At 34.6% G+C, this 17,769-nt stretch overlaps 1 protein-coding gene across 3 annotated transcripts in view; it reads left to right on the plus strand.

Moving 5' to 3' along the window:
- The window catches only part of AP3B1 (adaptor related protein complex 3 subunit beta 1), a 163,507-nt gene that overhangs the window by 76,932 nt on the left and 68,806 nt on the right, over positions 1–17,769 (plus strand). For all 3 annotated transcript variants that reach the window (XR_012627025.1, XM_074855625.1, XM_074855624.1), the window contains exons 14-16: positions 1,999–2,108; positions 11,669–11,845; positions 17,094–17,280. Coding sequence is in view for 2 of the 3 variants with exons in the window: in XM_074855625.1 (XP_074711726.1) it covers positions 1,999–2,108; positions 11,669–11,845; positions 17,094–17,280 (474 nt within the window). In the remaining variant the exon portion in view is untranslated. The remainder of the gene's footprint in view (positions 1–1,998; positions 2,109–11,668; positions 11,846–17,093; positions 17,281–17,769) is intronic.

Consider the following 17,769-nt stretch of genomic DNA (forward strand, 5'->3'; position numbering starts at 1 on the left):
TGGTAAAGGCATTCCTGATCAGATTATCTGTGATATTTAGTCTTTATTTTAAGAATTTGATTTACTTTCTATGACCACTTAGATGTAATATGATTTACACTCTTGTTTTGAAATTCTTGCATTCTTGCATTTATCATTGCCTTGTATGCACTTTTTCTTTGATAATTCTAGCAGAGTTAAATTTTTGAATTTTCTTACTGGTCATTTAGAATGCCACTTTTATTTCCCCCTTTTGTTTTGGGTTTTTTTGTCTTTGAACCTAAATGTGTGTTTTTTGATTTTTCATGTGCACAAAGCAAGCCTCAAAGAGCCTCTCTTTTTTTTCTGGACTGTGTCAGTCCTTATTCTAATAGAAATTAATTTTGGTTTTGTTTGTACTTTCTTTTTTTGGTATCTAGACTCATGTAAAAGGAACCATACTAGTTTACTTGCTTACAATTCTGGTTCAGTTCTTCAAATTTGCTGCCTCGGTTTGCATGAAAGTAGTTGCTTTGGTGACACATCATCTACTGCGCTTCATTTTATCACGATCAGTTCTACATTGCCAGCAGGTGTTTTTAATAATGACTTCCTGTCCACTCATTTTTTGGGGTTCAGTTTTATTTTGCTTAACCATTCTCCTTGCTAAGTAGTATCACAAAACACTCAATGGTGAAGGTTGTCATTACAATGTTCCCCACTCTAAATATTCCAGATTGCAATTTTAAAGTTTTCAGAATTGTCTTCTTATTTGAATATCTGGCAAAACACAGTCTAAATTAACTTATCTTTAGGATTGTGCAAGACCTTGAGATATGAGAAGTGGACATGTTAACCTTGCTTCAAGAAATTAGTCTAAAAAAATGACTGAGATGCCGTATCAAATAAAGGTTGACACAAAAAGCTGCAAGCTAAAATTTAAGCATTTCAGAGGCTTATGGCATAATGATACATACTCGGAGCTTCTGAAAAGGCTTTCCCCATAAAGAAGTTTGCTTTCTAAAAAAAAAATACTGAAAAGTTTAGAGATCTCTTCCCCATACCATTCTTTTGAAACTTCAGCTTGCTTGATTGCTGAATGAATGGTCCATATGTCAGATTAATTCTTGAAATGTAGGAATACCTCTGTGATGTTTAACGAATGGTAGTTAGGCTTTTTCTTTGTTTTAAACATTGATAGTCTAGGAGAAATAGTTACTCCCTTTTTGTAGTGTAAATGAAAATTAGCATTATGTTGAACTCTTGCAGTAGTCTTTATTTTGGTTTCAGCTTTGGCCATGTTTGACTTTCCTTCGTTTCCCTTACATCCTGAGTTTACTCTTGCATAGAAGCTTAGCTCTGCACCAGTGGGTTTTTTTCAGCTTCAAAAACTGTACATTTCATACGAGTTGATCAGGCTGTGAATGCTACTTGTTACTGTACTTAAGTACTCCAATACATGCCTTTGGCATAAACCTTAAAATAGCTTGCTATTTAGAAGCTTCATTTGAATGTACTAGAGATTAGGTTACAGACCTGAGAGGGACCATTCAGAAGGAGAAAAACTGCAAAGAAAATCTTTAGATATTTCTCTTCTTTATGAATGAGCTGTTACTTTTAACATTGTATATTTCTTTGAAAATTAAACAAGTGTTTGTATTTTTAATGCAGACAGCAAATTACTTATGAATATGCATAATTTCAATGGAAAACTTTTTTTTCACGCTGTTTCTCAATTTGAAAAGGAAGAATACAAAGTGCATCTTTACTAAAAAGCAATTTCAAAAAACCTATGTAATGGGATGATATTTTTACATTTAGAACATTTCTCTGTCCTCTCTTTGCTGCTTATAACTCGATTCTGGCAGCTGAACTTGTATTACTTAGTAGAGTGGTTTACATCTTTGTTACCAAGTAAACAGAATTCAGTTCTGCAAAGCATATTTTGAAAGCTGATAACATCTTTTACAATCAATTATTTATGGCTTTTTCTCTGCCATAAATGCTTTTAATATTAATAATTTGTTTTGTCTTAAACAGAAATTGTAGTTGCTGAAAGTGTTGTTGTCATTAAGAAACTGCTGCAAACCCAGCCAGCACACCATGGTGAAATTATTAAGCATATGGCCAAACTCTTGGATAACATTACAGTGAGTATTTGTGCATAGTGTCTTATTTTTCTTGTTGACTGATAGAAATCATACCATCTCCTTTGAATTTGGGCCATAAATGGATATAGATATATTAGAGAAATGCAACTTAATTTTTTATTTTTGACGTAAAATATAATTTTTCATGATCTTAAGGAAGAAGAAATGGAAGCTGTCAGATGGCTCAATTTGTGCCTTCGATCTGAGAAGCTATTTTGAAAGAGATCCCTTGAAATGTTGAATATTGCTAGTATCATTATGCCAAGATGAATAGCAGGTTTAGAACATGGATTGGGTATGTTGAAATGAAAATAAGGCAAAGCATCAGGCAAATTTTCAGCGTGTTGTCTTACTGATCTGGGGTGAAGTTTAAAAAATTTTGTTCTAAATCTTCTTCCCTACCCACAAATCACTTGACCTTTCCCTGGTACCAGACAAACTGCTGTGAGTGTGTTGCAGTGATTCTTGAAGTTGCATTTTTATCTTCCAGGTTTTAAGATTCTGTGACATTTAACAGTAAAATTTGTATTATTGCCTATTATCTATCCTTAGATTAAATTGACGTTTAGGTATGTCAATATTTACTTCCCAAATTCTTCTCACAGTCCCAGTTATTGATAAAACATTTAGTGGTCTATCCTAAATTATAGTATAGGGCTTGAAGACTATTAACTACCTATTGCATCATAGTCCAAAGGTGACAGACTTTAATCTGTCTGTAATAATTTTTCTGTAAATGCTATAAATAGGACTGTTCAGTGTCATATAATTACACATTTATTGATGATGGAGCAGTAAATAGTTTCTAAATCAGTGAATCTTCTATTTTCCATAGTTGAATTTGGCAAAGTTTAGAATATTAAAAAAAAAAAAGGAAATGTGGTCTTCTCAGTTCATGCTTACTGAACAGATTAAACAAATAAATCTTTGGCCTCTAAGAGTTGATGATCAAACTTCGTAACTGATGTAAAGAAAATACAATTCTACTGCATTGCCCATATCCAGAATCAGAAGAGGCTATAAGATACTCCTGCTAATTACATATCAAATAAGTATTACCTATTTTATAATAATCACCTGTGTTCAGAAAATTTGTGCAATATTTTGATTGATAATTACAGTCTCATGAATTGTGTATAATCTTGTTATACACATCTTCTGGCACTTCCTCAAATGAGTTTGTCATTTTATTTCCACATATTGTACAAGAGAAGGTAGTTGTTTTCTAAATATTCTGTTTAACTTAAAAGAGTTTTGTGACTATTTTATACAGTTAATACTTTTGAGTAAATATTTCAAGTTTTAAATACAAGGAATTTTTTTGGAAAAAAAATCCTTTTGTAAGTTGGATAAGGGAAAAAAACACCCATGCAGTACTTGAACTACTTTGAGGTACTCGTGTTTGCAAATAATGAGGTTGTACAGAATGTCAGAAAAGGTAAGTAGTAGGAGAACAGTCTGTGGAACAGAGCAGTCATGGAAATAAACTAAAAATTAAAATCTGTATCTGAATCATGCTTCTTATTCAAGAAGGAAGCAGTGACAAGGGTGTTGTAGGCTCTCCACGATAATTGTTGTACATCTTGTTTTACATTTTTCCCTGTAATTTTTTAATAATAACTTCCAGAAATTTATCTTTTTCAGTATATTTAGGACTTTGGAGTAAAGAATAAATTTGGAAGAAGTTCATATTTATCATTTGAATGCCATATCATTATCCTGAAATAACTTGCACCTATTATGTTTGAAAAAGATGTATTCCTTCACAGAATCATAGAATGGTTTAGGTTGTAAGGGACCTTTAAAGGTCATCTAGTCCAACCCCCCAACCCATTCAGACACTTCTGAAAAGGATAAGCATATTTTTACACATTAAGGAAAGTGGTGTTTGGATTATATAGTTACTGAAGATCTGAGTTTGAAATTTCAACATTTAATAAAGCATTACTGGAATTCCCAAGATCTGCATGTGTATTTTAAACATTGATCTTACTATGGCAAGGGTGGCTGTGAGTAGACAAAACACAGTTACCTTGTTTTTTGTCTGCTGTAAGACGGAGAGGCACAAAGGAAAGATTCCTTCTGTTACGTTGACATACAATATACATACATACACACACACACTTTTGTACACACATATTTTACACAGATTTTTTTTTTTTCCCCTGACCTCTTCTGTTGGGAAAAGTATTTCAGGGCTCTTTTTAAATTGGGATTGAAACTTAAGGAACCTACCGTATTCCTCTGTGTCTTTAAAGGACTCTTGCATTTGGACATACTAGAAGCAGCCAAATGATACAGTCTTGAAAGAACTTGAAAGTAACAGGAGGGTGGGGGCTGTGGGCAAAGAAATTCTGTGGTGCTTCTTAGAGTTGAAATTAATACAATTGAAATTAAAACACAACCAAAAGCAGGAACAGAATTAAATACAATTAAACAGAAAAGCACTTAAGGTAATAAACTTTTTGATTGTTCTGTTTTGATTTAGTTTAGGTAAATCATAAACACTTAGCCACTAAAATAAAATTGGTGTAAACTAGATGGAATACATTTTTGGGTTGGTGCCTGAATTAGTTTTATTCATATTGTTATAAATTTCACTTGTGTTAGCCTGAGATTGTGATTGTCAGTGATGAGGTGCTTAAAAACCTTCTGTAGCAACGTTTCTTTCAGGTAATCCAGTCTGAAATTTACTTATTCTTGTCTTCATCTGGTCACCATTCTTGTCTTCATCTTCATCTACAGAAGCCATTTAGAAGGTGATATGATGGATAGTAAGCTAAATGTATCTGACGAACTGTAAGAAATACTAGGAAGTTCAGTTAAGAACTACTGAGCTCAGTTACACCACCAACTCATTTACAGTAAAGTTTAGGATTAGGTCCATTTCAGTTTGCCCTTTAATTGATGTTTTCTTACATATCTGAAAAGAGTGCTTATTTTCCTTCTTTTGCTTTTATATGTTACCATTTGTACCTTAAACTTTTATCTCAAGTGTGCCCAGGCAAAGATCTATGAGGTCTATTTTGTGTCTGATATTTGTTGAGTACCTAGACTTTTGCATAGTACAGCTCGATCTAGCTGTATTCCAGCTGCTTTCCTGCACACACTTCAAAAGTTGTAACTGAGAAATGCATCTCTGGTGGTGTTCTGATATAAAGATATAAAACGAGAATAATTTGATCTGTTTAAACTCTGATTTTTAAAATATAAAAATGTTTCCATTTGGTTGTTAATGTGTTAATAACGTCATCATGCTTTACAGTTTAATCACTTGGTAAGCTGTGGGCCAGAGATCTAGGCAGTGCTAGTTTGTGCTAGCTGTTCACCGTGAGGTTGGCTGAATTAGTTTTGTGTGTATAATTTTTAGAGTGACAGTTTAAGAAATATGCATGTGAGAAAGGACCATTTAAAGAAGGAGATACCGATTCAGTTCAAAAGTCCTCTTAATAGCGTAGTCTCATCTTCAACAGCACCAAAAACTGGTGCTTTAGGGAGAGGGATTTAAAGATAAGAGCAAGTTCATTGTGATGCATTTTCAATGTATCTTCTCAGCTGCTTACTGGAAGCTTGAGTTTGCTATCCACATCATCATGCTTACTAATCTAAAAATTCTAATCTCTCCTCATATTCCATATCTCTGATCAGCCTTTCCCCCTTCTCTTTGTCTTGCCTGATACTTGTCTGGTTTTTGAAGTGGGGTGACCATAAGTGCACACAGTAGTCATAGTATGAAGGAAAAATTTTATGCAGTGACATGATGTTACTTGCTTTGTATTTTTTATCTCACTTTCCTGGGGTTTTGTGCCTTTTGACTTCTGCAGAACATTGACTTAACAATTCTACAATTCTCTGAAAATGTTCAGTTAGGGGCCCATCAGTGTATATAGAATTTTTTTTTTCAAGTCCTGTTATTAATGTTTCAAGGCCAACTGCACCACTTCTGATGAATTTTCAAGTATCACTGATGACTCATCTTCAACTCTTCAGACTCTGGTTTAGTTTCGATTGCCTAGAATTATTTTGTCTCAGCAGACTGTCTCCTCACTAGATAGCCCTCTTCTAGGTTACTTGGAAATCTGTTGAACAGCATGTTTTCACCTATAGGTCCCTGTGGGACATCTGATGATTGCCTTCCATTGTAACTGGGTTTTTATCTTTTCTATTATCTAGTCCTTTTTTATTAATGAGAGTGCCTTTCCACCCTGTAAAGGATGACATTTTCAAAGATGTTGAGGGGCTTTTTCAAAAGTTTTTAGAATGTTATCTCATCAAATATGTGTGGAATAGTCTACTCTTGGAAAATCTTTCCTTCAAAACACCTGTGGTCCAGAATTTGTCTAAGTGCAAATAGTTGCTGATTTAATCTGAATTAAATTAAAGTGGATTGGTTGGACTGCATTGATTAACCTGGATTAACACAAGAGACTTTTGTTTAAATCCAAAGTGTGCCGCTTTTCATTTATCTTAATTCATTTTAGCAATTAATGAATTTAAATCAACCTAGCAAGAACTAGCTCTGAGTAAGAATCATAGAGTCATAGAATGGTTTAGGTTGGAAGGGACCTTAAAGATCACCTAGTTTCAACCATGGGCCCAGACACCTTCCATTAGACCAAGTTACTCAAAGCCCCCTCCAGCCTGGCCTTGAACACTTCCAGGGATGGGGCACCTACAGCCTCTCTGGGCAATGTCTCAGTGGTGTTCTACATTTGTGTATTTCCTCATATAAACAAACTGCACTAGTGTCCAAATTAGTTTCTGCATTTTTATTTTTAGAAAAATAATTTATGATGGTACATTGTACCCAGTAGTGATTGCTTTCTGGGTGATAGGAATCTTGTAGTTCTGGTGTGATTTTGCTCCAGATTTTTTCTTGCAGTACTACTAAGACAGGGGTTTTTTTCTTTTGATAGCTGGTGAATTCTGACATTCTTGATTTGCATTACAGACTTATTCCTAGTTCCTTCTAGAATATGAATGAGAATATGAGAGAAGTCTGAAATGTTTTCTGATCTAGAGATGTGGAGGAACACTTGTTGGTGGGATAAAGACAGGATAAGGAGTTGCAGATTTGGAGGAAAAATGAGATAGATGTATGTAACTTTGAAGAGCTTAATATGTGGGGAAAAACACGTCACTTATAGAAGCAATTAAGAATTACTAATTACTGGTTTCTTATTACTAGAGTAGGTGACTGGGAGTTTTTGTCACTGCTCTGTCCATTCATCCAACAATAACAAACTTAAGTTCTGCAGTATTCCTGTGTAAATACTGCTTATTGATGTGCTTCCAATACGGCTTCACAGCAGATGTGACTTGCTTTTTTTAACTTTCCTTCAATGTTGGAAAGGTATCACAAGGTATGACATTGATATGTTCATATGTATTTCAGTTCTGCAAGCTTCGGATTCTAGCTACATTCTTTTCCCTAGGATACACTTTAATAATGTATTTTTAAACCTTTATGTAACACCTTAATGGACAATTTTCTTTTTTTTTTTTGCTTGCTCTAATATCTATGTAATAATTCAGAATTTGAGAGGAATACATGGCCTTCAGGACATTGTGTCCAGGGACACTGTACACTGAACTTGAAACAAATACTCAACTTGAACAAAACACAATTTAAACAAAACCTGTACACTATATAAGAGGTAGCAGTCATCAGTGGAGATCCTTTTTAAAACCAATTTTATGTGTAGAGGTTCAAATAATGGAGGAGTCCTTGAAAGTCTACCATTTGAAAACAAAAGCCCAACACTTGTATTTTACTCCTATGCCCTGTGTACCTTTTCTTCTTGCTGCCAGTCTGACATTTCAGATCAACTTTACTCCTCTTTCCGTTTCTGATTCCAAGTAAAATGTGAAAAAATGCTAGCTATGCAAATTTTCTTCTGGATGCAGAGAATTAGACTTCAAATGCAATTTGAGTATCTCCTTGTTTTGTGACAAATGTGAATAACCAGAATTCGTGATTTTAAGTTGTACTTTAGTATGTTGTGTAATAATATTAGAGCTGAACTACAATAGTTTTTTAATTGTGCTGCTTAGAGTGATCTATAAAATCTTTATAGTGTCTTTCTCTAACGTCTGTAAGTAACCAGAGTCTTGCTTTGAGGGGAGAGGGTCTGGCTGGTTTTTTGTTTGGTTTATTTTTTATGTTTTAACCATTTATTTATTTTCCTCCAGACAGGTAATGGGTTAAAGTGGCAGTAGAAACTGCCTTCTGGTACTAAGGCTTAAAAACTGCACTTAACCACTTGCTCAGGGCATATGGAATAAAACATCAGGCAAAGTAATTTACAGTCCTGTTTGCCTTTGAGGATAATGCAGAGCAGGGCTGAATAATGAAAGTATTATTTCCTGCGTTTTTGTCAATTCAAGGTCCCTATTTCAGCTATACTGGAAAAAGGCAATGAAGGTCTAGAAGTAGCTTCATTTCTTGTTTGCTGTTTTGAATGCCCTGGAAATAACGGCTGCAGGATCATGCACTTGGTGTTACATGCTTGAGGACTGGAAGACTTAAGCAAGGAAAAAGAAATCTGAAAATATTGTGTGGTTTTGACCCCAAAGGAATCTAGTGACACAGAAACATTGGGTTCATCAGTTACACATACACTTTTCATTAAAATGGCTTCCACTCAGGATTTGATTCAAAAGTCTCTAATTAATATTGATTCTTGTTGCACAAAATTGTATTTAATATATACAGTATTTACATAGTAAGGTAAACACCTGGTTAAAAGGCAGAGTCTCATGAGAAATTTCTTCTGTCTTCCAATGTTGCTATTTTTCAAATCATGCTTTGTTTAGTCTATTTATTTTACATTCTAAAACTAGTTTATTGCTCTAATAATAACATTTTACAAACTGGGAAAAAGCTTTAAGGAGTAAACCACTGTACTTAAATACACACTATTTAACTATATTTAAATATATGTCGTTGTGGTTTTAAAGTGTAGTCCTGGGTTTGACTAGGAAGAGTACAATACTGATGTTTGTCTTTCTTAATTAATACTATTACTGAAATTGGCCTGCTCTGTGAGCTATTTTTGCTTTATGAAAAGACAATAATAGGAAAAGGGATGTTTCTAATAGGCTATAGCCCAAACTGTGGCACTTGGTGATCTGTTGTAGAATTCTAGTATTTTAACAAGTCTGTAATGAAATATTTTAGAAAAATAAATCTAGCATAACTGAAATCTGAAGTTGCCTATATATTCTTATTTAGAGGTATCTATCTGTACAGCAGGCAACTTGAACTGCTCCAATACTGGAAAATTTAATGTACCACTCAATTACTATTCTTTAGCCCAATTTAAAATAATAGATTGGGAGTGAGGTCTTAATGCAGTGTAACCTTCGGAACATTAGAAATAACCTCTTTCCCTTCTGAAATCAGTGTACAGTAATGGCATCAGTCTTACCGTTTCACAGGCGAAGATATTCTGACTGCATTTAAAGTTTTTATATTTAGCGCAGTTGTTCAGTAGCTTGTTCCCCTCTCTCACACTGCAAGTTCCAAGACCATTTACATTTTTTGTCAATTCATTAAAAAAAATCTGTATCTCATTCAGCATTTACATATATTTATGTAAAATCACTGTATTATGTCACTCCCACAACATTATGTTAACTCTACCTTAAATGCATTTTCCATGTTTAGAACTGGCATTTATCTCTTGATAGGATGTTTTTGTTGTTGTTGGACTCCTGTATTCTGTCTTGCCATGATCTGGTTGTTTTCTCTTTCAGCAGAGGCAGTCCCCTGTTTTCCCCATGATGATATTCCTGTTTATATTTTTGTTGGTATGTGTATTTGCAACAGTGTGAAGTATAGAGGAAGGTATTGTCAGAATTTTATTCAAAGCTATTCCCAGACTTTTTTGAGCAGTAAAACATGTTTAATCGTTAAAATTTCTTGTGAACACACTTAGTATGTCTTTAGTATGGCTTAGTGGGCTATTTATTAGGGACTAGGGACTGTAGTTTGGGAATTGCTATCCTGAACCTTGGTATTTACTTGCATCTGCTACATTTTATGAGTGTAACTGGAAAGTGGTACTTTCAAATTTTATGTGTATACAGGGTAGGATACTTAATAGTTTGTTCCCACTGTAATTCTGAGAAATAGATATTCATATATGAATAACTGACATATGCTGGAAAAATAATTAAAACATGTAAAAGATGCTAAGAATGAGTGCTTTGAGAACCACAATGCTGAAGTTTCTCCTGTGAATCTTACTTAAGACAGAACTCGCGCTGGCTTAAGTGTAAGCTTATTAAAAAAGATCACTATGTAGTGTAGGGAGTAACGGAAGGTGTTAGTACAAATAATTTTTACTTTTTTATAAAAACAGCAAAATTAGCTGAAATTGCAGTTACAGTTGGAAGCTTTCTTTTTTTTTTCTAAACTACAGTCAGTCATTTGATAGGATAGAACAGTTATGTTTTTTCCATATTATTTCAACATCTGTTGAACAAGAGTCTGTACAGCACATGAGAGCACCACAGTCTGTAGATGGTATGCAAGACATGCTTCTGTCTAGAAGAGTTTTCTCATCGCATACTTTCTTCCTTCCTCTTAAGGAAAGAGAACAATGTTTTTAGGGAGGTATCTAACACAGGTGCAATTTTTAATTTGACCACCAGGTAATATAGGCTAGTTCACCTTTGAGAACAGTGTGCATGTAATATTTCATTTAACTCAATAACTACTTCTAGCTAAACTCTGCGTGGAGCGTGAGCTTCTGTTTCCTTCTGTGCTTTTCCATTCTGACAGTGCTGTGCTTTTGAAGTCAGCACCATACACTGGGATTTCATCTAAAAACTGCTACTGCCAGTTATTTCAGCGAAACAGTCAAATAGTTCCAAAACAATAAGACCTGTGTGAAGTTTCTCATCAGACTGGTTTCAGTTAAGGCGTTAGATCCTGTTCAGAAATTGAGAATCCTGAATTTGAACTCCTGTGTCTCCAAAATTCAGTGTTCATGTGGCCTTGGACTTATGCAAAAATATGAATCTTACTGTCATAAAATTTTAAATAAAAATGAAGGGTAGCAGTAGTCTTAAAGAAATTCTTGTGCTTCTAAAGTAGATAGTCAGGATTTGAGGAAGCTGTATTGTTGGAAACCATTTCTATATGAATATAGTCACAAAAACCCCACTGTTTTGTTTCAGCATGGTGTTTAGTGTAACCTGGTGGCAGGAATTCCTAATCACACTTTGAAGGCTTGGATTCTCTTCCCAACTGCCACCAGCTTGTACTGTGAACATGAACACATCACTTCCGTGTTCCTCTGTTTCCGTTCCTGCTCTGTTTGTCTTGTCAACTTGTATTGTTTTTGGAACAGAATCTGTATCTTACATTTATACGACTATTCAGTCTACCAGAGTGGCTGTATTGAACAGTATTTAGTATCAGGTCTGTATTTCTTGCACGACAATTGTCTTTAAACAGTATTTCGTTTAACTTGTTACTGAACACAGCCACGTACAAGTATGCAAATAGTCTTTGTGAACATGTTAACTTAGAGTGCGCAATGTTTTCTCAGGTTCCGGTTGCCAGAGCCAGCATTCTCTGGCTCATCGGTGAGTACTGTGAACGGGTTCCAAAGATCGCACCTGATGTTTTGAGAAAAACAGCCAAGAGCTTCACTACTGAAGACGACCTTGTAAAGTTGCAGATCTTAAATTTGGGCGCAAAACTCTATTTAACAAACTCAAAGCAGGTAAGCTTAAACTCAGAAGTGGATGTATTTAGAGTCATAGTAGTTTTGTATGTCTGTATAGATCAGTGGTGATTTTTTATGTAAGTAACCAAAACTAGTCCATATTATTCTATGAAGAAAAGCTGAGCATCAGTTTTCAAGAAATCTAAGAAACTAAATCTAACCATGAGTCTTTGAGTATGTACTGGATTGTAAATGTGAATGTAGTGATGAAATCACTCTTTTTTGCCTCTTTCTTTCTTGGGGAAAACGTGGATTTTTTAATTCACATAAATAGGGAAGATTTGTAAATTGTATTACTAGTATCAGATAGGAGATTTTCCAGATGTGATTTGCTGTTATCTGGATCCAAGACCATAATTTTCAAGGGAGTATTGTCAATTTGAACAAGAACCTGCTTATTTTTTGTTCAGGATATCTAAAATGAGGTGCCAGCAGAAGGCCTCAGTGTGTCTCCGTCATATCCACCGACTGCACATCTTAAAGATAGTAACTACTTCCGCTTTTTCTGTATTTATTACTATTTCAATTTATCTTTTGGTTTGATCATCTCTAGTAATAAAGCTAATCTAAAAATGTCACATAGTACAAAAAGGTAACTTAGATCTCCAGGAAGCTTACAACAATAGCTGTGAGAGGTGCCAGCTGCCGCTCTTCTCTTCTCTCTTCTTCTCAATGACAGCACTGTGAACTTCGTCACTTTCTGGAATCTTGACACTAATTTTTCACTGTAATTCCAACAGTTAGTGTAAAAGGTTGTAAAATCAAAGATTTTTTTTTTCCCCAAATGTAGAAGAAATATAATGTCTGAGACGTGTACACTTTTCTGGTCAGCTGGACCTCTTTGTTTTACAACAGCTTGGACAGCACAAGATCTTGTACCTCTGCAACTGTGGTGTCCTCTGGTTCCTTGATAGCTATATCCAACTGCAAACTTGATCTGTCTGAGGCTTTATTCTGTAGGGTGTGTGGGAGTTGAACTGTCTTGCCATGCATTTAGCTAATGAATACTTGTCCTTTGCTTATACAGTCTAAAATGGGGCAGTAACAAAGGTGACTTCTTTCTGTCAGTGATCATCTTAATGAAAATACTGATTGAGCTAAGGCAAGATTGGTTTGGTTATCTAAAGTTTTTTCTTTTGTCCCATTACATAATATTCACTAATTTTCCATATAATTTTGGTCATTTTATACTCACTTTTCTACACCATATTTGTCCAAAAATCATTGCCTACAAGGAGGTGATGATTTCTGTGATGCTCTTTTTCCAGTTTCACGTCTTAATATGTTTTAAACTGTCATTATAAGTGTTGCATAACCCTTTATTCAAATACAGTAATGATGATAAAGCAGAAGAAACTGTCTTCTGAGATGCCTACTAAATGATGGGTTTCATCAAAGGGTGTTTTTCTCTTTTAGTTTTAGGTTGTGGAAAAGTAAATTGTCTTCTCAAGTGGTCAAGCCATTCATATACAAAATTCTAACAGAGTAGGTTGATGACTTGGCTTGATTCAAAGCTCCTTCCAAACTAGAATATGATGGTTTTGCCTTTAGGACCTGGCAACACTTTTCCTATATGTACATCCTTATTCTCAGGAGTAACTCTTCTTTACTCACTCAGTATTAGAACGTTTCTTTCTGGAATTACTTCAGTTCCTAAAAAGTCCAGCCATTTTTCAGTCTAATTTCTCAAAACTTGAAAGCAAATCTTGTATGCTTGACTGCTCCGTTGTCAGTCTGTCCACCTCTTCTCATCCCCATGTTTTCTCCCTCCTGTCCTAACCCACCACATAATACTTTTTGAATCCTTTATCAGCTTCATCCAAGGTCAATGAGTTGTGAAAATCTCAAAGATACAATGTCACTTTATTGAAAAGTAGTGGTAGGTTAGCCAGGAGAGACTCCACACCAACCAAACAGATGAAAAGAGCTCTTTCCCCAAGTGAGGGACAGACAGGTAAAACTCATTTGTTAAATCTTGTTTGGAGAAAAGCACAAAATTCTGGAGGAAGTAAGACTTTGTTATTTTTTCCCTTTCTGTAAATATTTTATTTGCTGATATTTTCCTTAAGATTCAGGATTTTCTATAAGAATTTCCATTTTCCTTTAAAGCCTATGATCACCCCATGAATTTTCAAAGGCTGTATATAATTTAAGGAAGAGTTTCAGGTTCAATCCTACCTGGATGAATATGTAGTAAGAACAGGCTTTCCTCTGGTCGTCTATGTCGTTTGGTAAACTTGCTTCCTTTTTTCATCACTTAGGGACATAAAAATCCTTATGAATGTGCTAGATAGCTGTCTAAATGGAACTCATATAGGAGAATGCGTGATAAAGAAAATATCATCTAATTGCTTTAGCTGTTTCTTGCATATAGCAGGAAGAATAAAGAGATTTTGATGGGCTTCTGTTGTGTAACACAGTAGGAGTCCCACCAGAAAAAGTCTTTAGTAGTCCTAATGTGTACGTAGATATGTCAAAAGTGGTTTAGCACAATAGGCTTATCTTATGTATCTAAAGAATCAAGTTACTGCAAGCTAATGATATCAGAGAGGACAGATAGCTTCTCTCTCCCATTATAGAGCCTCCTCTGTTGGTGATACTTTTATTATAAAATTTTTCAAGTGAGTATCTACCAAAAGGTTAATTGCTACTAACAGAGGGTAGGCATTTAATCCTTAAATAGAACTATTGCCACTAGAAAATTCTAGAAATGTTGCTGAAGGATGACTTGAAGTATACTTTTCATATTTGCCAAACCAAAATGTACAAAAAATAGTAATAGATTCTAACAGTGTGGGGATAAAAGAAATTATATTATGCCTATGTAATCAGCATGTCCAGATAACAGGCGATGTTGACATATGGTAATAAATGCATTATATCATATATCAGAATACTTTGTGTTACTGTTCTATGAAGCAGTCATGGTGTGCAGATTCTGTTATATTTCACCAAATTAGTGTGCTTGCTCAAATAATTTTTGGCTTCTTATGGATATTCCTTTGTTGGAAAAACTGATGTGTATTCATTAGTTTATTTTTTGTTTTGTAATTAAAATTAATTCTTTCTATTAACTACCTCCATGAGGAAAAGGTTCACTACCTGTTTGGTTGCATTGCCATAAGACAAGAAAAAAACCAGAGTGTTTTCTTGGTGTTTTCATGAAAACTGTTTATACTATATATGATGCTTGCAAGGAAATTTCTTGCAGATATGGAGCATTCTTCCATATACATTTGTTGTGTCTTTATCTGTATTGGATGATATGGAAAAGAAATTTTAGGGGAAAGGAAAGGGAGGAGGAAAAGGATCATGGAGAAAACAATGCCATTAAAGAAAATGCCGTCTCTCAGGATCAACTCTTTATCTAATTCCATCCACTCTCCCGGAAAAAGTGCCCACCATGATAGCAAGGCCCTCAACTTTTTCCCATCCCTGTAGCAATTCACAAGCAAAGACCACTGTGCTTTGTGATCTGTTTCGCTGAGCTTTCTGCCATGACAGCAAGGACTCTTGTTTTGTTTTACAGAGGAGAAGTGATGGCAAAGGCTGCAGGAGGTATCCCTCATTTAATTTAATTCATGCTACCTGGGAACCCTCCCTTCCAATTCCATTTAGATTGAACAGCATAAGTCCTGCATGAGCGCAGATTACGTATGCTTTGACTGATGCAGTTGTTTAAAATTTTATACCCTGATATAGAAATAGCTGCCAATAAGCTGTGAAATACATATGGGAAAGTTTTACCTTTCCCAGAGCTAAAACAGTACCTTGGGGGAAAAAATATCTTTTCACACAATCATACTTGGGTATGACAGGGAAAAAAGAAATGAAAAATGTTTCGCTGAAAGGTGTTTTTTAACTATGCTTTTACTATTATTCTTATGTAATGTGACTAATTTCTTCAAATCTTTGGTAGTGTAGGGTATTTTGTGAAATGCTTGCATACATTGCGCTTATGTGGTTAAAATTCAAACCGTTTTTTGTTGTTTATTTCACTTACAGGAGTTAATCAATATTCTGAAAAAGTATTTTTACATCTTTAGATTGCACATAACAAAATTGACTTTTTTTTAATGTATTTTTTCATTCACATGTTTGAATCTATGTTACGGTTACAACAATAGCATGATGAACAAGATATATATGCAAGGTTGTTTCTTTGTAGAAATAAAAGAAATCCTCCTTGACAACACATTTTTAACCCTGTGTTATTCATCCATTCTGAGTTGAAATACTAAAAATTTATTTCCTTATGATGGTATATTATTTTTGCTCTTTTTCCTGTTTGCTTATATATAAAGAAAGTGGCATACTCCTTTCAAATGTATCTAATGGATACAAGTCAGTTCAGCACTATTGTTCTGGTTACACTGTGTTATTGCTAAGATACTGGAAAAGTCTTCCTGGTTTTTTATATTCTCTTTTTAATTTTAAAAATTTAACTGAATTATTAAAATTATTTAATACACATTCATATTCTCAGACATCAAATTAGGAAGTCCTATTATGCTGTAAAAAGCTGTGATAATATAAGTTGCTCTCTTACATAAATAAATAAATGACTGATATTACTGGAGGCTTTAAGCTTCAAGAAAAAAATGGAAGAAGTCTTTTATCCTGGTTTTTAGAGGGCATCAGCAGCTTGCTTTTATGAAAAAGTAACAGCTAAATGCACTGCAAATAATTTGCAGTAATCCAGTTCAGTGATTCATGTGTCTGCTTTAATGGGTCATAATTCAGGATAAAGTAACTGAGTGCAGTCAGAGTGCAGACACTGCTTATGCCAGGGACAGTATCTCTTCATAAAACACACCTCAGCAGAAGCAGTTTGCCAGCCCCCTAATACCCTCTGATGTTTTGATGTCCTGCATATTTTTCCGATTAAGTTTTGAGTGCCATGTTTTTAGTTGTATTTCCACATTCATTATCCTCACGTAGACCCTTCAGCGGGTTTGCCATATATGATTATTTTTTTAATGATGCCTTTCTTTCCACTTCAGCAGTTTAATAATCTAGCACATGGCTGCTTCTCAGTACTCAGCATTCACCTCCCCAATACAGAAGAGGACATGTGCTTTGGCTGCAGAATTCCATTTGCAGCTTTAGAAATGCATATTCCCTGTGGAACAACATTTGTTTGACATAACCATTCATTTTTATTACCTCTTTAAATATGTTTATCCAGAGTTATCAATAATCATAAATAACTTGTATTCTGTTCTTGTCCTGTTTTTTTCCACAGACAAAATTGCTTACCCAGTATGTATTAAATCTCGGCAAGTATGATCAAAGCTACGACATCAGAGACCGTACAAGATTTATTAGGCAGCTTATTGTTCCGAATGAGAAGAGTGGAGCTTTAAGCAAATATGCCAAAAAAATATTTCTGGCACAGAAACCTGCCCCATTGCTTGAGTCTCCTTTTAAAGGTATAACTGCCAAAATCATTTGGGAAATGTTCATTGTGTAAAGGAATGTGGCAGCCTATTCTATTTCAAATATGCTCACAAATTGTGTCACTTAGCAAATACAAATGATTAATATGCAAGGGTATTTGCTCTGCTTATTTGCTTTTCAGGAAGCAAGGTTTGCATGGTGCAAACACAGTGCATTTCTCTGATGATAAACCCTGACAAACTGATTCATTTCTATTCATGTGGATTTTAAATTTGATTTAAATAACAGAAGGTGTGTCTTTTGAGGAAAACTATTCTTCAGTTTAGGAAAATAGCTATAGTCTTTTATCTGGATTTTAATAGAAGATTGCTAATTTGAGTATTGTAAATGTTTTATGAATCTGAAATAAATTGAATATCAATAGATCAGGTTTTTATTATTTTTCTCCGAAGTCATAATTTACCCTGTGTGTTTTCCCGGTCCTTTTACAGGTAAGAACCATTGTCTCTTTTCTCAAGTTA

This window comes from Strix uralensis, chromosome Z (assembly GCF_047716275.1).
Source record: "Strix uralensis isolate ZFMK-TIS-50842 chromosome Z, bStrUra1, whole genome shotgun sequence".
Lineage (NCBI taxonomy): Eukaryota > Metazoa > Chordata > Aves > Strigiformes > Strigidae > Strix > Strix uralensis.